The sequence below is a fragment of the Chlamydomonas reinhardtii genome, chromosome 7 (assembly GCF_000002595.2).
Source record: "Chlamydomonas reinhardtii strain CC-503 cw92 mt+ chromosome 7, whole genome shotgun sequence".
NCBI lineage: Eukaryota > Viridiplantae > Chlorophyta > Chlorophyceae > Chlamydomonadales > Chlamydomonadaceae > Chlamydomonas > Chlamydomonas reinhardtii.
Window position 1 is genome coordinate 5,176,901 of NC_057010.1, and position 20,026 is coordinate 5,196,926.

The following is a 20,026-nucleotide window of genomic DNA, read 5'->3' on the forward strand; positions in this document are numbered from 1 at the left end:
AGCGCGTTGAAATTTTACATCAAAGTCATCGTGGTGGTACAACTCCTTATGAATCCCTTCTTGCGAGAGGACTATTCACAGAATAAAATGGTTCAACCCAAAATCTTCGTATTTTGCTTGCGCGTGCCCGGCTGCGAAATGTTGTGCCGCTATGCCCCAATAATGTACACGCAATTGATGCCATGCATGCATGCATGCCAAACGTACAAACATGTACAGCCAATACCATACAGTGCCCTCCACGGGTGCGACATGCCCCCACGGTACTAGGGCCATTCGTGGCTCTCGCCAACGCCGCGTCCCCACACGCCGAAGCAATGTATTGAGCTTACCATACACACACTCGTCATGCCTCTCCGTGCCTCCCTGCCACCGCCGCTGCGGCGCCACAGGCTTCTGTACTGTTTGGGTCGCCCCCCGCTCTCTATGCATTATTGTCTCTCATGCGGCACCCCCTCCGAAAGAGGCCTGTGACTGAAACAGCTCCGCGCCCACCGAAGGCCTCATCCTCCTCCGATCGCGACGGCAGCACTGCGCCCTCCAAATCAACAGCCCCATACTCCCCATACTCAGTTGTCCGGACACCAGGGGACCGCAAAGGCCACTCCTGCCCGGGCCAGCAAACGCGCAGGATGGTGGCTATGGTCCGATCGCCCACCATCCCGCCCGCCCCCAGGCAGAGCGCACGGGGTGCACGGCCGGCCATGCGGGGGGCCCTCAAGCTGAGGACCCGCACGCATGCCGCAGAACCGCACACCCAAATAACGTGACACTCCGCCTCCGGCTGCCATTGCGTCGATACGAATGGCCGCCAGCGCCCAGGCACTTTTAAGAGCAGCGCTCCACGCCACGCCCCCCTTCATGTCCCAAGAAACTCATGAATTGTCTCATCAACCGCAACCAACGCACTTTGATGGATTATGTGGTTTGGTTCGCTCGGCTGTCCGAGGGAGTCCGGCCAACAAACACATGGTAAACACCACCGATCAATTTATGGCTGGCAGCCACGAACCAAAGCACGCAGGTTCAAACACATACACACACAACCACGCGAGTCAGAGAGCACTTGGATGTTCGTCACGTAGAGACTGTAAGCCCGGCACATACTACATCTAGTCCATGGGTCGCTACGAGGGTTCCTAGAGCGCTAATGAAGATGACCGAACTACCGAGCTGCTGGAATTAATGACTGCACCGGCGTATGCACTTGCATGCACCAGACCATGCAAGACTGCATGGGGGGAGGGGGGAGTCCACCGCTTCCACCAACAGGCCCGGCCAATTCGGCCGCAGCCCTTGCCCCGCTGCACCACTCCCTGTGTCCTGCGTCTTGGCTTGCGCTGCAAGCAAGACGCTGTCCGCTACCACAGTGCCCGGATCATTCAATCCTGTGCTATACAAACGACCCGCCCCAAATCCAGAAACACACACGCGCGCACCGCGCTCGTCCAAACCCTCCAGCCAAAGGGGTCGCATAACTGGCAAACTCTCTAGGTCCAGTATGCAGACTCCTAAGTCAGCGGCAAGCACAATGCAAGTGTATGGGTCAGGTCATGCCGCCTACCCCGCGGCCCGGCAGTGGGCCCAGCCGCGGGAGGCAAGCGCATTGCAAGTGGCCCAGTCTTAGTCACGACCAACGTAGTCAACACGAGAAACATCACGGCTGCTGTACTTTTACCCAACGCGTTATCTTCAAGAGCTGCATGTCTACATACCGCTGCACGATCCGACGAGGAGCGCCACGCACTGGCGCCCTGCCGCGCGATAAACCCTCCGCCCGAGTGGTGAGCCATCGCAGAACGAGGACCCTTACGCCGCCATCGCCGCGTCCCGCCGGCCTCCGGCAGGCTGCTGCTGCTGCGCCTCCGCCTCCTGCTGCTGCTGCGCCGGGCCCGGCGCGCCGCCCTGGCTGGGGCTGCGCACGATGTTGTTGGCCACGGCGGGCGCCGCCGTTTCCACCAGCGGCCCTTGCAGGCCACCCATGCAGTCGCCCGCGAACTTCTGCAGCCAGGGGTGCTCCAGCGCCTCGTCCACGGTGAGCCGCTGGGCGGGGTCGCGCGTGAGGCAGCCGCGAACAAAGTCCAGGCCCTCGGGCGACATGACCAGCCATGGCCCGAAGTCCATGCGAATGGCGTTCTCCGTGATGGCCTTCGCCACCTCGTCCAGGGAGAGAGCGCGGTTGTAGCTGTCGCCGGCCCAGAAGGGGAAGTGCCGGCAGTACAGCTGGTACAGCAGCACGCCCGTCGACCACACGTCCACCTCAAACGAGTAGTCCCGCTTAAAGATCTGTGGCGGTGGTGGGAAGGAGTGTCTGGGGTGAGCAACGGCAGGATTGCGGGTTTGATGTGCGTTGGGAGGATGACTATTGGAGTGGGGCTACATGCGTCCATGATGCTACGAGGTGCAAACCCGGGTCGGGAGCGGTTCGCAAAGCTCGGGGGCCGCATAGCGTCTGAAGGCGAGGCTCACCTCAGGGGCCATGTACACGGGCGTGCCCGAGCGCTTGGAGAGGCGCGCGTGGCGGTAGTGCAGCTGGCTGCAGCCAAAGTCAATCGCCTTTAGCCACGGCGAGCGCTGCAGCGCCGCCGGTGACGCAGCGTAGGGGTGACGGTGCTCATCTTTAATGCAGAAGTTGGCTGTGAGAAGGGGGGCAGTGTCGGCATAACAGGGTCAGGTGCGGCGTCTTGGAACGTACGCCAGCTACGTAATACCGGAATGCATTCACCCCGGCACTTAACACGCCGACCCCGAGAGCTTGTTAAGCACTTTCCCGCACCCACCAGGCTTCACGTCGCCGTGCACGATGCCTAACCGGTGGCAGCTGCGGACGATTTGGAGCACCTCCAACGCAACTAGGGCCAAGCAGCGCTCCGTGAGCGGGCCGTAGGTCTGTGGCGGAACGAAATCGAAAATGGGCAGGACGTTAGATAACTATACGATCACGAGCTGCAGCGGGTGGGTGCAGTCGGTGCAGTCGCCAAACCCCGAGACCCTAGCCGCGACCGGAATGTGACTCGAAACGACGGGACCAGCTGCTCCGTTCTGTCCCTAAGCTAGCGCTGTCTCGATCCAAGCATCCCAAAATGCCCTCGACACCATGCATTGTTTATCATAATGAAGCGCCCCTCAGGGTTCGACTCACGTCGCTGAAACGTTGCAAGTCACCACCTTCGCACGCCTCCGTAACGATGTAGACGTGGTCCTCGTCCTCAAAGCACTCCATAAGCTGCACAACGCGTGGGCTGTCCGAGAGCCGGTCGAGAAGGGTCAGCTCCCTGCGAGGTGTCGAGGGCGAGCGCGGGACCTTTAGTCGCGAGCGAATAAGCCAGGATTGACACGAGCCAACAACTCATATAACCCCACTGGTAGGCAATTCGGAACGTGTTGGTGCACAGAGCGACCTGGCGGCCAGGCCAACGTGTTCTCGGAGAACCATCACTCGCCTTTGGAGCTTTTCAAGGACCTTGGCGCGGCTGAGCTTGGGACGCTCTTTCGGCAGCGTTTTCACAGCGACCTGCTCCCCGGACTCCGCGTGGAACGCCTTGTGAACGCTGCCAAATGACCCCACGCCCAGCTGCGCGCCCAGCACATAGGTGGTCCGCAGGTCCGTCCGCCAGCCTAGCTCTGGCTGAGTAGTATCCGTAGAAGAAGTAGAAGTCGAGGTGGTGGTCGTCACAGGCACTACAGGCGCACTGCACACCACTGTGGCAACTTTGCTCCGGCCTGGCCGCGGCCTGGCTGGGCGCACGGCTGAGCGGGCGTGGAGGCCCGTTCCAGCTCTAAGTGTGCGTTGACACATCGAGGCGAGGCGAGGAGACCTGAGAAGAAGAGGAGTCGGTCCTGAAGCTGAACAGTCTGTTTCAAAGACAATGGCAGTGAAGCTGTTGCTCTACGTATGAGCTCTGAGTGTCTTACTGAAATGTTTGTCGAGAGGTAGGTGTATGGGCGTCGGCGGCACGCCCTTTGCGTGCCTTTATGAATGCCGAGTCACGAGTCCCATGCAGTCGAGTCAGCCCCCCCAAAAAGAGAGTCACCCGCATGACCACAATTGCCTTCGATGCCTGCAAAATGTGGTAGGTCATAGCTGTCTCAGATCATAGCACTTGATTGGCCTACCCCAAAAGGGTCGGCGCCGAGCCCGAGAATGTAGGGGACATGCGCGCACGGACTGCCTAATTTGTGAGCACGGTGTGATCAGTCAGGACCATGAACGTACTTTTTACGATGTGTGAGCCTACATCTCTGTTGACTGACCTTCACACGAGCCTCCTCAGCGCGGTGGGCGCGGTGGCAGCCAGCGCGATCAACGGATTAGTAACCGCGAACCCACCCGGCGCCTTGCGGGATTTATGGGCCGGGATTACAGCCATCACACTCGGGACTTTGCTTCTCACCACCCTCTGCTCTTGCTTGTGCTAAGAATTCAGCGGCGCCCAGGCCGCACTCCCAGGCGCTCCCATACCCAAGCCCTGTTCTGAGCTGAGCCCTTTTCGACGGCTCCACATAGCTCATTGTGTCTCAATGGTGCCCGGTCATGTGCTCGTGGACATTGTAGAGAGTGTTGGCTGGTAGTTGGTTCAGCGACATCATGTCGCTCAGCGGATTGCTCAGCGCAACAAACCGCTGTTCTGTCACTCCTGACATGCTTGCGCACGCACGGATGGTACAATGGGTCCATCACACGTGTACTGGGGCCCATCGAGGTGGCGAGAAACATATGCCTTGTCTTGCGCAGGCCACGGCTGGCTTAGCTTCCGACTGTTCGGCACCTTGAGCCTACTACGTGCGCCAACGGGTTGCGCCGTTGTGGGGGCTCGTTCCTCAATAGTAAGTTCACACATACTTTAGTAAGAACAGGTTGAGCATAGATGGGGGGGGGGGGGCGAGAGCTTGTTCTGATGGGTGTTTGGGGGGACTGGTCTCATTTGGCAGGTGGCGCCGCTGACACGGGTTCGTGGCGGTCGGGCATTTGTGCATCGACCAGGCACGCAATTGCATTTTTCTGCACCTGCAGCTGGAGGGCTTAGCTTCATAGCTCCGACCACACGACGCCGCGCTGTGCTGACTGCAGCAAACCTAGCTATTCTTGACCTTGGTACGCATAATGAGCCAATAAGGCATTCCTAAGGACGTTCACAAGTACCAAAAGTTCAACATGCAAGGAGCGCTGCGCGGTCTCGGTGCTCGGCCGCCGACGAATTGTGGCGGTGCTTCGTGCAGCGGTCGCGTGGGGCCATGCAGCGCGCAATTGAACCCCAGGGGAATGGTGCCAACCGTGGGTGAGTAGGCTTGGGGCATGCGCGAAGAGCGTCGGCAAAGGCATTTATAAATTCGCCTCGCGCAGGTCGAGGGCACCAGCACCGAATTCTGCCGCCATGCCGCATCACTAGTACCCAAAAGGAGCTTTTCCAATCAAAGGAAGCAAAGGACATGAATATCGAAGACAAGGGCGAGGATTTGTACATGGACCTGCCAGACCCCCAGGTGTGTGCGCGGGGCTACTTGCCACCCCAAGGACGCTGGCTTTACTCGCAAGCCATGCGACGTGCAGGGGAGGGAAACTCACTTATGTTGGGCAGGGTTGGGCAGACAGGCGCAAGGACACGCACTTATGTTGGGCAGGGCTGGGCAGGCAGGCGCAAGGACATGCAACCTGAACAGGGGTCCTTACTGCCTTCAAGGCCTTTTATTGACGTGCCGGCTCCTTCCCCCTCCCTCCCCGCTACATGTTGTACCGAGCCCCGTAGGTGTTTGACGCGGAGAAGGGGCCACTGGAGAAGCGTATCCAGCGGACATTTGACCAGGCGGTCAAAGATGACATTGTGGACCTCCGAGACACCGAGTACTGGTTCTCAACCCCCGAGGGTGAGCGCGTGGGGAGCGCGCGTGTGAGCAGGCTGTAGACCGCGGGAAGGGCACGGGTAGGGAAGCTTCAGGACTCCTGTCATTTGCACACGCACCCGTCCACCCCTTGACCTCCGAGCGGCAGCCTCCCTCCCCACTCTCAACCTTACCAATCACGCCCACCGCGCCCGCCAACTCCGCAGAGACGTGGAACAGCAAGCCTCAGCGGGTGCACTTCATGGAGCAGGACGAGGAGCCGCTCACGCCACAGGCCTGGCACCCGCCGCAGGAGGGGCTGCCGGAGGGCGACGAGCGGGTGAGGCGGGAGCAGGCCCCGGGGCGTGTGTGCATGTGGGCGTGGGCGTGTGTTGGGGGTGAGGAGCAAACCGGAAGACGCATGTGTATACGCATATGAGCATGGGCGGGGGCGGGTTTAATGTGCCTGGGCCCACCAAGAAGGGCCCCCGGGCATTGGGGAACCGGGTGCGGCAGTCGAGGGTCACCACCCCCTCATCCAAACTCCCTCTCAACCAGTCCTCCCTCCCAACCCACCCTTTTCTTTCAACCTTCCACACACCCGCCCGCCCCGCTATCCCCACACACTGTATGCCGAACCTCCCCCTGCTCCCTGCGCCCTGCCTCCCCGCTCCGACCCAGATCGCCTTTACGGAGCTGGAGGAGGGGCGCGTGTATCTGGGCATGGTGACGGACGTGTGGCTCTACCACGGCGTGCAGGTTGACATCGGGGCCGAGTTCGACGGGTGAGTGAGTGAGTGAGTGAGTGAGTGAGTGAGTGAGTGAGTGAGTGAGTGAGTGAGTGAGTGAGCGAGTGAGCGAGTGAGTGAGTGAGTATATGTGTGTTTTGTGTATGGAGGAAGGGGGGGGGGGTAGTTGGTTCCAAACCGAACTCAACCAAGCCGGGGGCTTCACCCTCCTCCTGCCTCTCACCTTGGCCCTGTCCTGCTGCCTGCCTTGCGCCTGCGCTTACTCCTGCCCTGGCCCCAACCTGCTCGCCTGCCCTCCTGCCCCTGTGCCCTGCCTGCCTGCCTGCCTGCCCGCCCATGCCTTATCCCCCTCCCTCCCCCCAGCCTCATCCCCTGCACGGAGGAGCAGTGGGAGCTGGCGGTGGACCACATAGACGTGGGCGAGGTGGTGCTGGTGGAGGTGCACAAGGTGGGGTTGCAGGGGGGGAGGGGGAGGGGGGAGAGCGGGAGGGAGCGCGTGCGTGTATGTTGTGTGTGTGTATGTATGTATGTGTGTGTATGTGTGTATGTGTGTGGGGGAGGGTTACATTCATGAAAAGCTAAGGAATTGGTAGACGGTAGGCATGGTGTGTGTGTGTGCGGGGGGGGCGGTGTAAATACCAGCCTTGGCAAAACCGAACCCAATCCTCCCCCCCCCCCCTGCCCGCCCCGGCCCTGCAGATGCGGCAGCCGGGCCTGTACCGCTGGCCGCTGCAGCTCAAGTTCTGTGTCAAGGGGCTGCAGGACCTCATGTGGGTGGGGGAAAGCAGGGGGGTGGGAGCTGGGCTGGGCTTGAGGCTGGGGTGGGGGGTTGCAAGGTTAAGGACATTGGGAACAGGATACAGGTAGGGGAATCAGGTGACTTGGGGGGATTGGGGCTAGGGGGCATGGGCGGCAATGGGCCATGGCCCATAGGCAGTGTGGCTTGCAAGCGGCAGGGAAACCGCTTGTGTGCTGGCGTGCATGCGGGGTCACGGCTGAGGAGCCCGCGGTGCTGACAACCTCGAACCTCCTCACCCTCCTCTCCTCACCCTCCTCCCCCTATCCTCCCTCCAGGACGCCGCCTGACGAGTACACCAGCCCCGTGGACCACGGCTGGGCTGTGGACCAGGGCTGGAGCGCGGAGGACATTGCGGAGGCCGCCGGCCGGCAGCTGGAGGTGCCCAGCTACTTCATGCCGCACGACGAACAGAAGCAGGCGGAGGACGTCATCGACGTGAGCCACAGCGGCGGGGGGAGGGGGGGAGGCGGGGGGAGGGGAGGCGCTGTTTGGGGGGCGGGGGGAGGATGGGAGTCGTGTGTGTGCGCGTTTGTGCGCCCATTTGCCCTCTCGCACACGTGCACGCACGTACACACATACACACTTTCTCTCTCCCCCCACCTACCTCTAATGCCTCAGGGCTACGGCACCGGCGAGATGTACTGGCGGTCGTCGCGCTCCGAGCCGCTGGAGGACTACGTGGACGACCCGCTGGAGGACCCCGCGGCGGAGCAGATGAAGCGGCGGCAGGCGGAGGTGGACGCGGCGGCGGCGGACCTGCTGCGCGGGCTGTGAGCTGGAGGCCAGTGTGTGTGGGGGGGGGTAGAGGCAGAGGGGAGAGGGTGAGTTGGAGGGGGTTGGAGGAGGAGGGGAGAGGAGGAGGTGGAGGAGGCGGAGGAGGAGGGGTTTGGAGGAGGAGGTGGAGGGATTGGAGGGAGGAGGAGTTGGAGGGGCCCAAGCGGGCGGCGGCATGACGGTGGTGTGGGCTGTGGAGGCGTGCTGTGCCGCTGGCGCAAGTATGGCGCAAGTACTGTTGCCGGCTTTTATGAGGCACGCATGATCCGGTATGCATTCTGTGCGGTCCGCTGGCAGTTACTGTGGCTCGGTGCGTGTGACTCGCACTTGTGTGGCAGGCGGGAGAGCAGGGAGAGCACCGGGTGAGACGCACGGAACGGGTTCCGCACCGTGTGTGCCGTGTAACCGGTGTAAGGCAATGGGTCGCTTTGTGCTGCACTGCCTCAATAGCCAGTGTAGGGCACTGGAGGTCTGGAGCTGATTATACCACATGCTTAGGGGCCGCTTCCGCAGTTCCGCCTTGGCCACACCGCCACAGCAATCTTTCCCTCCCGCCGTTGTTCACTTGTCCTGTGACTTCTGTCTAGCTGCAGCAAGCCCCCCGCACCGTGCACCAAGCACACCAGCACGCACCGATCCACTGACCCTTTCAACCACACAGGGCAATGCGGTACTGCATGCGGCAGAGCCGTCAGCATCACCAGTTTCATCACGGCTCCCTGATTGATGCCTTCACATCTGTGCAGGGTGCGTACAGAGCTGTTATCACATGTGTCCACGCATGCAGATGCACGTTTAACTCAATACGCCGTACATGTGGCCATTGTCAAGAAATGCTTCGCAATAACTCTTGATCAAGTGTACCCACGAAGTGTACCCAAGAGGACGGACACCCAGCAGGGCTAGCTCAGGATGCGCAGTTCTCACGCCGGATCACGCACAGCCTGCACGCGGCCGGCAGAACCCCGCCCACTTGGGGCCTGCCCCGCTCCTTGCAAAACAAATGCAGCATCAATGTTAACGACGCACTGGCGCACTGCCGCTGCACAACTAGCAGTCCTGGACACATAACAATCCAGCAACAGCACACTGCCACCCACAGCCACGACACCAAACACCACCAACACCGCATAGCCTTCCTCGCTCCCGCCAGTCGTGTCCTCATCTTCCTTCGGGGGTTGTCCTCATCTTCCTTCTATTTTGTCCCCTTCACGGGTCCTTGACGTTGCCGAACGCGCCGTTCCACAGCGGAAGCATGGCAATGCTGCAGTTGCTGGCGGCCAGCTGCGGCAGCTGCGGCGCCTGGGCCAGCAGGCAGGCGCGCAGGTTGGCCATATAGCCGGGCATGAGGTGGTCGGCTGGGGGGAGGTGGGGGGAGGTTGGGAGGCAGGTGGGGCGAGGTGTGGTGAGGTGAGGTGAGGTGGGGTGAGGGCGGTGAGGGAGGTGAGGTGAGAGAAACAGGTCACGGCGAGTCAGGATGTCAAGAATGGTGGCTTGATGGTGGTTGCGGCGCTGGCGACGGGGCACGAGAACTGTTGCGGACAATGCGCCGAGGCACCTACAGCCATACAGCCATACAGCCACACCCACCTCCGCTGAGGCCGCACCCGGCGCTGGGGCAGTCCTCCTCTGGCCAGGCTTTGCACGTGCCGCCCTCCAGCATGGTGGCTGGCACCACGTGCTGGAAGTTCCCAACGCCCTTGGGCGGGACCTGGGCACGGGCAGTGGTGGTGGCAGGTGGTGGTGATGGTGGTGATGGGGAACGGGTAATGTGCAACTGTGTGGGCTGGCAGTCACCAGCACCGAGTTCGGCACTGCCGCGGGCGCGTTTACGGTACTACTTCACCTGGGCGAAAGCTGACTCCTGCTCCATTCGCGCGTTTACTCCCGCGCTCCGGTCCTTCCCTTGTGCTGCCTTCCTTCACGTTCCCTTCCCTGATGCTCAAGCCCATGCTCCCTCGAACAGACACCGTGTCACACACACACACACACACACACACACACACACACACACACACACACACACACGTCTACCTGCGGTATGGCGTCCTTGCGGTGCACGAAGCGCCACGTGACGTTGGCCAGGCCCGACTGCTCGTACATGATGCGGAAGCGGTCGTCGCCCACTCGCGGCGAGCCAAAGGTGTACACGCCACCGATGGTCAGGCCCTGCATGCGAGGGGAGCATGGAGAGTACGCAGAGCAAAGCGGGTACGCAAAGCGGGTTAGCTTTCTGTGTTGGCGTTTGTACTGTGTGTATGGCGTTGCGGTGCGCCTGCTAGCGCAGGTGGGAAGAACGTGGGCGGCCTTCCTGCGTGTGATGCACATGCACGTGACCCACAGCAGGGCGCACCAGCAGCACCAGCGCTTCCCCTTTCCAGTCGCCCAACCTCATCGCTCCCACGCTCCCACACACGCTCCCACGCCCGCACGCACGCTCCCACGCACAAGCACACACACGCACACGCACACACACACACACACACACACACACACACACACACACACACACACACACACACGCGCACCTGGTTGACCACCAGGTCCAGTGCGGACAGGGTGGCCAGCGCGCCGCCCAGCGAGTGGCCCGTGAGCCACATGGTGAAGGGCTGGGGCAGGGTGGTGTTCTTGGGGTACCAGCTGCTGCCGTCGGGCAGGCGAGCCGCCTTCAGGCCCAGAATCACCTTGATCAGCGCCGCGTACACCTGCGGGGTTGGGTTTGGGCTCGAGTGGGAAGCTGCGTTCGCAGGTGTGTAGACATGTACGCAAATACCGTAACCGCGGTTCCGGCAAATAGCAGGAATGAGCCGGCATATCTCATTGTGCTGTGGAAGACGCCTTTCTAATGCACAGCCCGCGGGGGCGGGGGTTGGGTAAGCCCCGCTACCAGCAGCAGCTGCGATTGCTGTCCGCGCCCCACCTGGTCTCGCGCGGTGCGGTAGGCGGAGAGGAACCCGTCGTGGATGCAGGTGGTGGTGGCCTTGAAGTCCTGGTTGGACTTGCACAGGCCCGCCAGGTCGGTGATAAATGTGTCTGTTGGGTGCAGGTTTGTAACGCCCAGCAGGTGAGCTTAGTACAGGCGGGGCGCGTGAGCCCGCAGGGGCAAGACACCACGTGACGACAGCCGGAGCGGTGCCAAAACGTAAAACAAGAGCCAGCTGTGCCGTGCACAGAGGAGTGCGGGGAACGCGACCGGCGGCAGCACGGGCCCGCCTACCTGTGATGCCGTCAGTGCCTCGGAAGATGAGGAAGATGTCGCGGCCCGTGCCTGCAACGATGAACTGTGGAGTAGAGGTGGTGCGGGATATGACGCACGCGCCACATGCGCACGACGTAAGAAGCCCCATGTTACAGACATATACACGTGGACATGCTGAGCGCAATCAACGCCGCCCGTGCTAGGTACCACGGTATGTCACATTCATAATTATGGCTAACACAAGCGCACGCGCGCCTGCCGACACATATGCATGGCCAGCAGCAGCTTATCCTTCGTGATCCGCACCTGCGTGTCGGAGATAGCTTTGTCATCGATGAAGATGAAGTCGTACTCGGTGAAGCCGTAGTTGGTGAATAATTCCCGGAAGCGTTGGGTGTACTGGCCCTCGAATCCCTGCAGCCCGCACAGCGCGCTTGTCAGTGCATCAGCAATGCCAACAGCATGAGCATCAGCGCCGCGCACCGCACAGCACGCCGCAGCATGCTGTGACCTGATTGACACACTCAAAGGGCGCAGATGGTGCCGGTGGCGTGCGCAGGTAGCCTAACACGGAGACCACCTCACTAGCTAGCCCACTGCCAAGCACCGCGCACGCACCTTCAGCAGGCCCTCAAATCCATTCACGTAGGCATAGTAGGACATGGTGCCGGCCAGGTAGCCTTGGAGCAGCGGCTGGCCGCGGATGGGCGCGTAGTTGGTGCGCTGCAGGCATGTGTGTGTGTGTGTGTGTGTGTGTGTGTGTGTGTTGTGTTGAACAAAACAATAAAACGAGTGTGTCAGCGAGGGTTGAGGAGTGAGTGTCAGGACGTAGCAGGAACGAGTGTGGGATTGGGATTGGGATTGGTGCGCCTAGCATGTTTGGTTTGGCGTGTGGCGGTGTGGCGCGGAGCGGTGCGGTTTGCGAGTCAGGGTGGGCTTGCCGTGCGCCACGCAAGCCGAGGAGCGAGGCGGTTGTGAGCAGGTACCGGCACCAGTGAGGTTCAGCGCCTGCACGGATGACAGCCTGACAATTCCGGGCCTGCCCTGCCCTGCCATGCGTGCGCTCGTCCGCTTATTCACCGCACCCCACCCCGCCCTGTGCTAGCCGCCGCTTCCTCCAACCCGGGGCGCCCCCTCGGATGCCCTCGCTCATCGCACCTGTGCCAGGGAGTCTGTGCTGTTGTAGTCCCACATGCCGTTTGTGAACCAGGAGCGGCCGAGCGTGCAGTTGGGGTCGATGTAATCCGGGTCCACCCACGCCTTAGTGATGTTGTACCCGCCAGCATCGCACACCTGGACGCATGAGAGGTGAACGCTCTTACTTTGTATGGTAGCGCGGGAGTGTCGAGGTTCAAGCAGAGCGCGCCCATCCCATATGCACGGTCGTCATGACGATTTTTGCCACATGCGTTCACACGCACACCCGCGCGCATGTGCGCGCGCACACACACACACACACACACACACACTTACCTGATCATACTGGACGTACTCCTCCTGGTACAGGTTGCAGTCGTAGCACGCGTCCAGGCCCCTGGTTTAAGTGATGGACAAAAGCGCAGAGCGGCAATCCAAAAAGCATAATTTTCGCACTTGTCCGCACGATGTCGACCCTGAGCTTCTGGTGCTTTCCTACCGCATGCGGAACTGCAGGTACAGGGGTAAGTCGAGGTTTGGTGTCCGCATGCACGTGCGCGCTCTTCAATCCCTGCATACCGCATGTAACGACCACCCCGCCACCTGCTGAAATGATCCGACTTACCACTGACACACGGGTGGGCTGCGAGCAGCCTGTCCACGGGGAAACGTCAGCGTGGGTTTAGTCGTAGCTAGCAGGGTGGAAAATGTGTGTGCGCAAGCACCCGATGCAGTGCACCGCGGACTTACTCAGCACACAACATTGTGCTTCCTCCACGCGTCCATGCGGCAGCAACGCAAACCGCAAGCGAAACTGTTGCAAAGGGGTGTCGCATCACTGTCTGCCCCCTGCGCGCTCCAACCCACCAGCCAGGCGCCAAACACAATGCCTCCAGCCACCATGAGCGACGCCAGGAAGGCCGCGAGGAAGATGCCGCGGATGAAGGACACGTCCCGCCGGAACGGCCACACCTGCGCATGGGCCAGACACACACGCACATGTAAGATGCGTGTCAGCGCGCACATTACTGCGAGCTCATTGGGTCACGCTTAAGGATGGTGCTATCATAACCCCTCGCTCGCGTCCTCTTCAGGTTCCCGTGAGACTTTTGTGGTTTGTTGCTTGCAGCATGCTGGCTGCATCCGGTGCCGTGGCGCTGGCTCAGCCACCCAGCACCAGATGATCTGCAGCCCCTGCTCTCCACTCCTGGCCACGTTAGCTGGCTGCATGCTATCTAGCGCGCACCTCCCACCACCGCCTCGCCCTCCCCCTCACCCGGTGCCAGGAGAAGGTCGCCATCATGGCCATGGGCAGCGCGTACAGACCTGAGTGGTAGTGCCTGCGGAGGGCGGAGGAAGCGGCAGTAGCAGTAGTGGCTGCTCAATGCACATGAGCGGTAGCTGCTGCTACTGCTGCTGCTACTGCTGCTGCTGGTAGGGCTGGAACAGGATATGTTGTTTATGTGGCACGGTCTCTGCGCGCTTCACTGTCAATATGTTGTTTATGTGGCAAGGATTGGTCTCTTCGCACGCCACAGTCAATACAGGCATCCTCTTTAAGTCTCTGCCTCTCTTCCGCACAGGAAACACGATACCGTAAGCCGAGCCGACCCATCAAGCAGACTCACTTGGGGCTGAACATGCGCGCACCCCAGCAGCAGCACGCGCAGTAGCAGCGGAAGCAGCACACCCAGGCACGGCGGCAGGCGCCCCAGGTGGCGGCGCCGGCGGCGTAGGCGCCCGTGCCGGCGGCGTGAAGTGCCTTGGCGCCGGCGGCCTGCAGGCTGTCGGCGGCGGCGGGCTTGGCGGCGGCGGGCGTGGAGGGGGGACTGGAGGCGGAGTGGGACGCACCCGAGGCATGGCCCTTCTCTGCGGCCGCAGCAGCCTCTGCGTAGTGTGGAGGTAGGGGGAAGGGCGCCGAATAAACATGCAAGTGGCTCGAGGGTCTCCGTGCCGGCTTGTCGCTCCATGCGCCTTGGAGATGTCAGGATGTCACTATCAGAATCCAGAAGCATGTTCCCGGCCTATGCACCTGTGGCGTCCGCGGTGACGCCCACGGCTTGGGGCGACATCACGTGCTCCGCCGCCTCCGCCACGGGGCCGGCCGTGCGACTGTGAAAGGTGATGCGGTATGCCTCCGATCAGTTCTGGCTTTGGCTTCGTCACTGCTGACTGTATGCAAAGGAGTGCCCGCGGTGTGCGGCAGGCAGTGCACTCCAGGACAGGCAATGCGGTACTCATTGCAGTGCGGTGCTCACTGCAATCGGCGTGTGAGCGGGCAAGGCACGCATCCCAAGATTCCCAACCACTCACATCTCGGGCGCCTGCACACCCTCCACCACAGCGGCCGAGGCGACAGACGCCGCAGCCGCGGCGTCTGAGCGGACCATGCTGCCTGCAGGCTTGGGCGCCACCTCGGCCTCTGGTGGATGCATGACACCACCAATGCTGCCGCCCTTTGGGTACGCGCCCTCCTCGTCGCCCATCGTCTTCTCGGCTTTGGCCTGAGCCTCGCTGTTCAGGTCCTCGGCCGTTTGGGCCGGGCCCGGGCTGCCACCGTGCGCGGCGCGGGTGATGCGAATGCCCTGTGGTGGCAAGACGTGGTGGTGCAGTGCTGAGGTGGTTGGAGATGGGGGGGAGACACGCCGGGCCTGCACGTCACAAGGCGGCCAGCCTAATAGCACGTGCAGTGACAAGCGGCAACATGACCTATCCATTCACGCGCCCGCACCCACCTGTGCCCGCACCCAGTCGACGTCGTAACGCCTGGGCCCCGGCCAGCAGTAGCCGAAGATGAGGGCGCGCAGCAGTCGCCAGCCCTCCTTCTTCACCGCGTTCTCACTGACCAGCACCATGTCTGGCATGAGGTAGGCCTGCACACGGTTGGAGTAAAGCAAAGCGGGTATCTAAGCGTGCCTCCTGTGCCCTTAGCTACACTTTCATTCATACATGGCAGTCGCGGGTTGCGCCAGCATGATACTTTTTGCAGACGCAGCACGCACGCATGCCGCACGCAGCCACGGATAGAGTGATCCTGAAGGGGCTTCGCCCCCCGGATTTGTATACGCTTGGTAGGCACTGAGAAACAACAACCGCTAATGCTTCGGGAATAATAGTAAGGCGTATTCGGTGCTGAGGCCTGGCCTGAATTTGCCTGGCTAGGGTCGGCGTCAAAACGCAGTACCAGTGTGCACAAACAGCGTCGCTAGGAACGTGCCATTCCAGTACGCCCTCCCCTAACCCCCTCCCCCTCCGGCCCTCCCGCCCCCACTCTCGTGCGCGCCGCACCTGCAGCGGCTCCAGTACATGCAGCTCCGCATCCATGAGCCGTCTGTGGTGAAAGCCAGTGCAGGGCGATGGGGGTTGCCGGGTTGCCGGGTGGCTCGGAGCGTGGCAGGGTGACTTCGAGCATACCTGCAACCGCCACGCTTCGCGCGGGCCGGCCGAAAGCGATCGCAAACGACGCAATACACCAGGCTGCACGTCGACTCCTGACACCCGCACCCATCGCACTCACTGGTAGTATATGATCAGGTGGAAGGACACGACGTTCACAACCGCGAACACGGCGAAAGAAAGCACCTCGGGTCCCGACTGTTCAGAGGGAGGGGGCGTGGCAAATGGCACGGGGCTGAACATATCGTGCCGTGTGTTAAAGTATATATCATAGCTGGCAGGAGGTAAGCTCCAGTGATAGCGGCTGAAAGATGGCCATATGCTGGTATGCATGAGGTGGGCCCCCGGTTAACATGGCACAGCCCGGCCGTCCTTGCGCATGTGCGCCTCAGAAGTGGCTCCCGTACCTTGCCGTTGCGGCCCCACCACTCAATCAGGCCCCACCAGGCCCACACGTTGAGGATGATCCACAGACAGCAGAAGAAGACAAAGTACCTGTAGGGGCTCCAGGGCGCGACACGACACGTCAGCACTACCAAAGACCGCACCGCAGCGGCACATGCTGGCAACGCGAGCGCAACACACACGCGCGCATCCCAGCACACGTTCATTTGCACCAAGAACAATGCGCCCCGGGCTGCGCTGCGTTCTATTGTCGACTTTGCACGACTCTGGGCCGACGCACTGCAGTTCACATGTCCTCCCGCTGCCCTTCATCGCGTCTCGCCCTGCCCCAGCCCCTTTATTTTCTATCGCCCTGCCCCAGCCCCTTTATTTCCTATCGCCCTGCACGCACCAGGACCGCCACAGCTTGCGCTTCTCGTACTGCACCATGATGCCAAAGCTGAGCAGCCGGAAGTACATGTACTTGCGCAACGTGTACTCGCACAGCAGCATGAACTGTGTTTGTTGCATGGGGAGCGTGGTCAGAACGGTAAAATTAGCGCATTGCGGGCAAAGACATTTGGGGAGGGGAGGAGAGAAGGGTGGGCGTGCCGGGCGGACGCTCACATGTGCACGGGACCCCAAAGGTAGTGCTGCATGACGTGCCAGCTTTTGCTGTACTTGTGCCGTTGCTTTTATTGCAAGGTGATGTGCTGCTTGTACACACGGCTGTACAGCTGTACGGCATTAGGACTGGTACGGCACGCACCTGCGCCACCATAAGGCCGGCCGGGTAGCACACCACCGTGAACTTGTAAAGTGTGACCCACCACTTGTCGTACTCGCTGCCTGCGTGGAAAAACACGTCCCACAGGCGTACTGCCGTCACGCTGCCGTCACAACGATTGTCAACGCACCATCTGCTTCAAGGCGAAGGCTTGCTTGGTGCCTGCCCGCCCAAGCATATGCTGGGGCCGGCCGCGCAAGCATGTGTTGGGCCGGCCGCGCAAGTCAGCGCCAGACCATGCCCTGCTCCTTGTTCCGGGATGCATGCGGGTGCATGGGGGCAGATACCACACAGACGCAGTCATGGCGTACCCGAGCGGAAGTAACGGGCGTTGGTCTCCAGCATGACTGCCAGCAGCATCACCTGTAAGCAGGCGCCGCCAATTGGTGCGTCAGACACTTGTCTTTTTCTTGGGTATGACATCGCCTAACCTGACGCACACGAAACCCGTTTCTGCATCCCGGTGTGGGCCCCTTCCCCATTTGTGCTTCCCTAATACAATGACACGGCACACACATACACGCACACACATCGACCCTTTCCCTATGTGCTTTCCCAGCACACATGGGCGGGCGCGCACTCGTTCTGTTTACCCATTACCATGCCCGTACCCCCGCACCCACCAGGATGTACAGCACCAGCTCCCACGTGCCCGCCGCCACGTCGTACACGTACCGCCACACGCTGGGCGGCTTGAAGGGCAGCGCGATGAGCTCGTCCTCGCTGACGAAGTCGGCCTGAGGCAGAGCAGAGCATTATGGTGGTAATCATGATGGCCTATTGTGGCGGAGACGTGGTGTTGGAGCCGCATAAGGAGCACCGGCAGCCGTAAAGCATGTGCCAGCCATGTTGTCAACACAGTTCACGAACCAAACGCCGCTGGGCGCTGCATAAGCTGGCCGCGACCCCAAACGTGGTTGCCACGCTTGTTTGCCCTGATCACAGACCCAGCACCCCAACCCTGACCCCGGGGCGCTGCCATCAGGCCATCTGGGACCGCTGCACCACCACCCCTCTACAAGAACACCGCATCCGGCGCCCGCGCCCACGCCCGTGCCCCCACCTTGACGCGCGTTGACTCGGACCCTGGTACGGGACCCGCGGCATCCGAGCGCGCCATGCTGTAACTCCGCAGGTCCAACACCTGCGTGCCAGCAGCACCCTTAGCCCAGGCGCAGCTGTCGCCAACCCAGGGTCTGGCCAACAAAACCCACTACCGCGTGCGTGCCGAAACCCCCCTAATCCAGCGCCCGTACGCTGCACATGGCGCCCCTATAACCAGAGCGCACTTGCACAAGGCTGGCGCGCTTGCTGCCCACGGCGCGCATCGAGCGGCTCTGCGCCACCGCCGCCAGATGCGCCTGGTTAGGGCCCACGGCCGCGCCCGGAGCCGCCACCTCGATAGGCCCGGCAGGCGGCGGCGCGTTGAAAGACGTCGTGGTGGAGGAGGGCATTAGCGTAACCACGGGACTGCATGTACGGGCCGGGTGCGGCATCGAAGGGGCGCATAGGGGAACAGTTCCGGTAAATGGTTAGGGTTCGCCAGGATTTAGGGCGGAGGGGTGTGCGCGGTGCGGCACAAGTCAGGCGGGGCAGTGTTACGTGCATTGCGGATGTTGAGCGTGAAGGTAGGGAGGAGGGTGTGCACTGAACCAGCCTACATACATAACGGAACTTACAGCGGGTCCTGAAGCTTGTTGTAGGGGCCCTTTTTCCATCCTGTTGTTGAGCGAGATGGCGAGCGGGCACGAGTTGAGACACTGTGTTTCATGGGTACTCTTCGCGCTTACAGCTGTCAAGAGAACGGTGCTTTGAGTATACATAGCACAGTCATGTTCGATGGGCATCTTGCAGGCAGGTTCGCACCTTTCACGACCCGCACGCTTGGGGTTGCGTTCAGGGGCGACGTGGACTGAGCAGGGCGGGCTGCCCCCACGTCAACGCTGTGTTGCCAGGAGCTGCCCGCTTGGGCGTCGACCGTGGCGCCCCCTTCTCCATCATGTATACCCGCCATGCTACTCGGGGCCTGTAACGATGATGGAGGTGGTGAAGTGTCACCAGGACTGTTGTGTGCGCTGGCGCCGTTTGACCTTGAGTGAGGGCGGGCGCGCCGAGACGGCAGTGTTTGCAAGCTGTTAGAGCTGCAAGAAGACTTATCCGTTCAAGCAAATGTGAAAATTTCTTCTCTGTCCCGAAAACCCCGCAGGCGAACAAGCTTGCCTGCCCGCTCTTGCAGAGGTCGCCTCGATATCAGCGGTAGTCCTTCCACACCACTAAACATATGTACCTTACTTAAGCTTGGATGTGTGTGCAAGCGCAGCGATGTTTCGCATTCGGCTCCAGACTTCGCCAGTCGCGCGAAATTCTTATGAATACGAATGCGTCCTTAACCGATGCAGAAACGATATTGTATGCTGGCCGACACGTTAACTAAATAATACTCACATGTGCTCTCGGAGTGTCGGCGAAACTAAAGTCTGGATTCAGCGATCGACCGCGCTGCCCGGAAGGGTGAAAGCGACATAAGTAAGCTTGGATACGTGGCTTGATATACCATACAAATACTCGATACCCGGAGGGCAAGTGCGCCGACCAACCACCGCGAGTCGTTAGCGGTCGGCATCCAGGACACGCAGGCGGCGGACATTGCCTTCCTTGTTTCTCCTAGTTACACCGCGTTGCGAGCAACGGGTTGCGAGAGTGCTCGCGCTCTTATCCGCTGCTGTGCCACCGCCCGTAAATCGAGTGCGCTCTGCATCAACCACGAATAATCCCCTGGTGACCTGGCCATGATCGCCGTCAGTGACGGCACACATAGTCAAAGGTGCTGGTGGCATCACCGGCATGATGAAAGCGATGGCTATGAGTTTGTGACAGCCGGCAGTAATCCTGTCCTGCCGCCGCGTGCGCTAGAACGCTTTCGTGCGCATGCCTGCGTGGCCGGCAAGTGTGTTGGGGCAACGCGGCTACCCGTTATCTCA

At 61.2% G+C, this 20,026-nt stretch overlaps 3 protein-coding genes across 4 annotated transcripts; 1 reads left to right on the forward strand and 2 right to left on the reverse strand.

Moving 5' to 3' along the window:
- Positions 1–2: 2 nt before the first annotated feature.
- On the reverse strand, positions 3–4,144 carry CHLRE_07g348450v5 (uncharacterized protein). The gene is made up of 5 exons (XM_043064510.1): positions 3,444–4,144; positions 3,143–3,275; positions 2,781–2,889; positions 2,470–2,636; positions 3–2,286 (listed from the first exon to the last, which is right to left on the reverse strand). The coding sequence occupies exons 1-5, from the start codon at positions 3,797–3,799 to the stop codon at positions 1,810–1,812; spliced, it is 1,242 nt and encodes a 413-aa protein (XP_042923078.1). The 5' UTR covers positions 3,800–4,144; the 3' UTR covers positions 3–1,809.
- Positions 4,145–4,414: 270 nt separating this feature from the next.
- CHLRE_07g348500v5 (uncharacterized protein) lies at positions 4,415–8,559 on the forward strand. The gene is made up of 10 exons (XM_043064511.1): positions 4,415–4,827; positions 5,015–5,279; positions 5,345–5,484; positions 5,748–5,865; positions 6,048–6,160; positions 6,502–6,605; positions 6,933–7,017; positions 7,269–7,339; positions 7,644–7,803; positions 7,987–8,559. The coding sequence occupies exons 2-10, from the start codon at positions 5,156–5,158 to the stop codon at positions 8,140–8,142; spliced, it is 1,071 nt and encodes a 356-aa protein (XP_042923079.1). The 5' UTR covers positions 4,415–4,827; positions 5,015–5,155; the 3' UTR covers positions 8,143–8,559.
- Positions 8,560–8,612: 53 nt separating this feature from the next.
- On the reverse strand, positions 8,613–19,714 carry CHLRE_07g348550v5 (uncharacterized protein). Of its 2 annotated transcripts, none has more exons than XM_043064513.1 (29): positions 19,491–19,714; positions 18,912–19,071; positions 18,725–18,764; positions 18,335–18,515; positions 18,109–18,189; positions 17,669–17,782; positions 17,357–17,408; positions 17,028–17,107; positions 16,671–16,774; positions 16,282–16,369; positions 15,996–16,072; positions 15,767–15,809; positions 15,214–15,351; positions 14,792–15,063; positions 14,511–14,590; positions 14,107–14,365; positions 13,755–13,818; positions 13,346–13,450; positions 13,104–13,132; positions 12,815–12,875; positions 12,500–12,634; positions 11,960–12,064; positions 11,648–11,755; positions 11,360–11,423; positions 11,063–11,175; positions 10,671–10,847; positions 10,177–10,311; positions 9,733–9,853; positions 8,613–9,500 (listed from the first exon to the last, which is right to left on the reverse strand). In XM_043064513.1, the coding sequence occupies exons 2-29, from the start codon at positions 19,057–19,059 to the stop codon at positions 9,352–9,354; spliced, it is 3,123 nt and encodes a 1,040-aa protein (XP_042923080.1). In that variant the 5' UTR covers positions 19,060–19,071; positions 19,491–19,714; the 3' UTR covers positions 8,613–9,351. The 2 variants fall into 2 exon arrangements, with proteins under 2 accessions (XP_042923080.1, XP_042923081.1); XM_043064512.1 differs by having other exon boundaries at positions 19,266–19,714.
- Positions 19,715–20,026: the final 312 nt, after the last annotated feature.

Excerpts from the sequence above, each read along its gene's own strand:
- CHLRE_07g348450v5 (XM_043064510.1), bottom strand. The coding sequence starts at position 3,799 with ATGTGTCAACGCACACTTAGAGCTGGAACGGGCCTCCACGCCCGCTCA. Across the intron at positions 2,890-3,142 it reads ACTTGCAACGTTTCAGCGAC|ACCTACGGCCCGCTCACGGA; the intron begins GTGAGTCGAACC and ends GTTCCGCCACAG. Across the intron at positions 2,287-2,469 it reads CCGTGTACATGGCCCCTGAG|ATCTTTAAGCGGGACTACTC; the intron begins GTGAGCCTCGCC and ends CCACCGCCACAG.
- CHLRE_07g348500v5 (XM_043064511.1), top strand. The coding sequence starts at position 5,156 with ATGCAAGGAGCGCTGCGCGGTCTCGGTGCTCGGCCGCCGACGAATTGT. Across the intron at positions 5,866-6,047 it reads CTGGTTCTCAACCCCCGAGG|AGACGTGGAACAGCAAGCCT; the intron begins GTGAGCGCGTGG and ends CCAACTCCGCAG. Across the intron at positions 7,340-7,643 it reads AAGGGGCTGCAGGACCTCAT|GACGCCGCCTGACGAGTACA; the intron begins GTGGGTGGGGGA and ends TCCTCCCTCCAG.
- CHLRE_07g348550v5 (XM_043064513.1), bottom strand. The coding sequence starts at position 19,059 with ATGGCGGGTATACATGATGGAGAAGGGGGCGCCACGGTCGACGCCCAA. Across the intron at positions 18,190-18,334 it reads AGCGCGCCAGCCTTGTGCAA|GTGTTGGACCTGCGGAGTTA; the intron begins GTGCGCTCTGGT and ends GCTGGCACGCAG. Across the intron at positions 15,810-15,995 it reads CACCTGATCATATACTACCA|ACGGCTCATGGATGCGGAGC; the intron begins GTGAGTGCGATG and ends CTTTCACCACAG.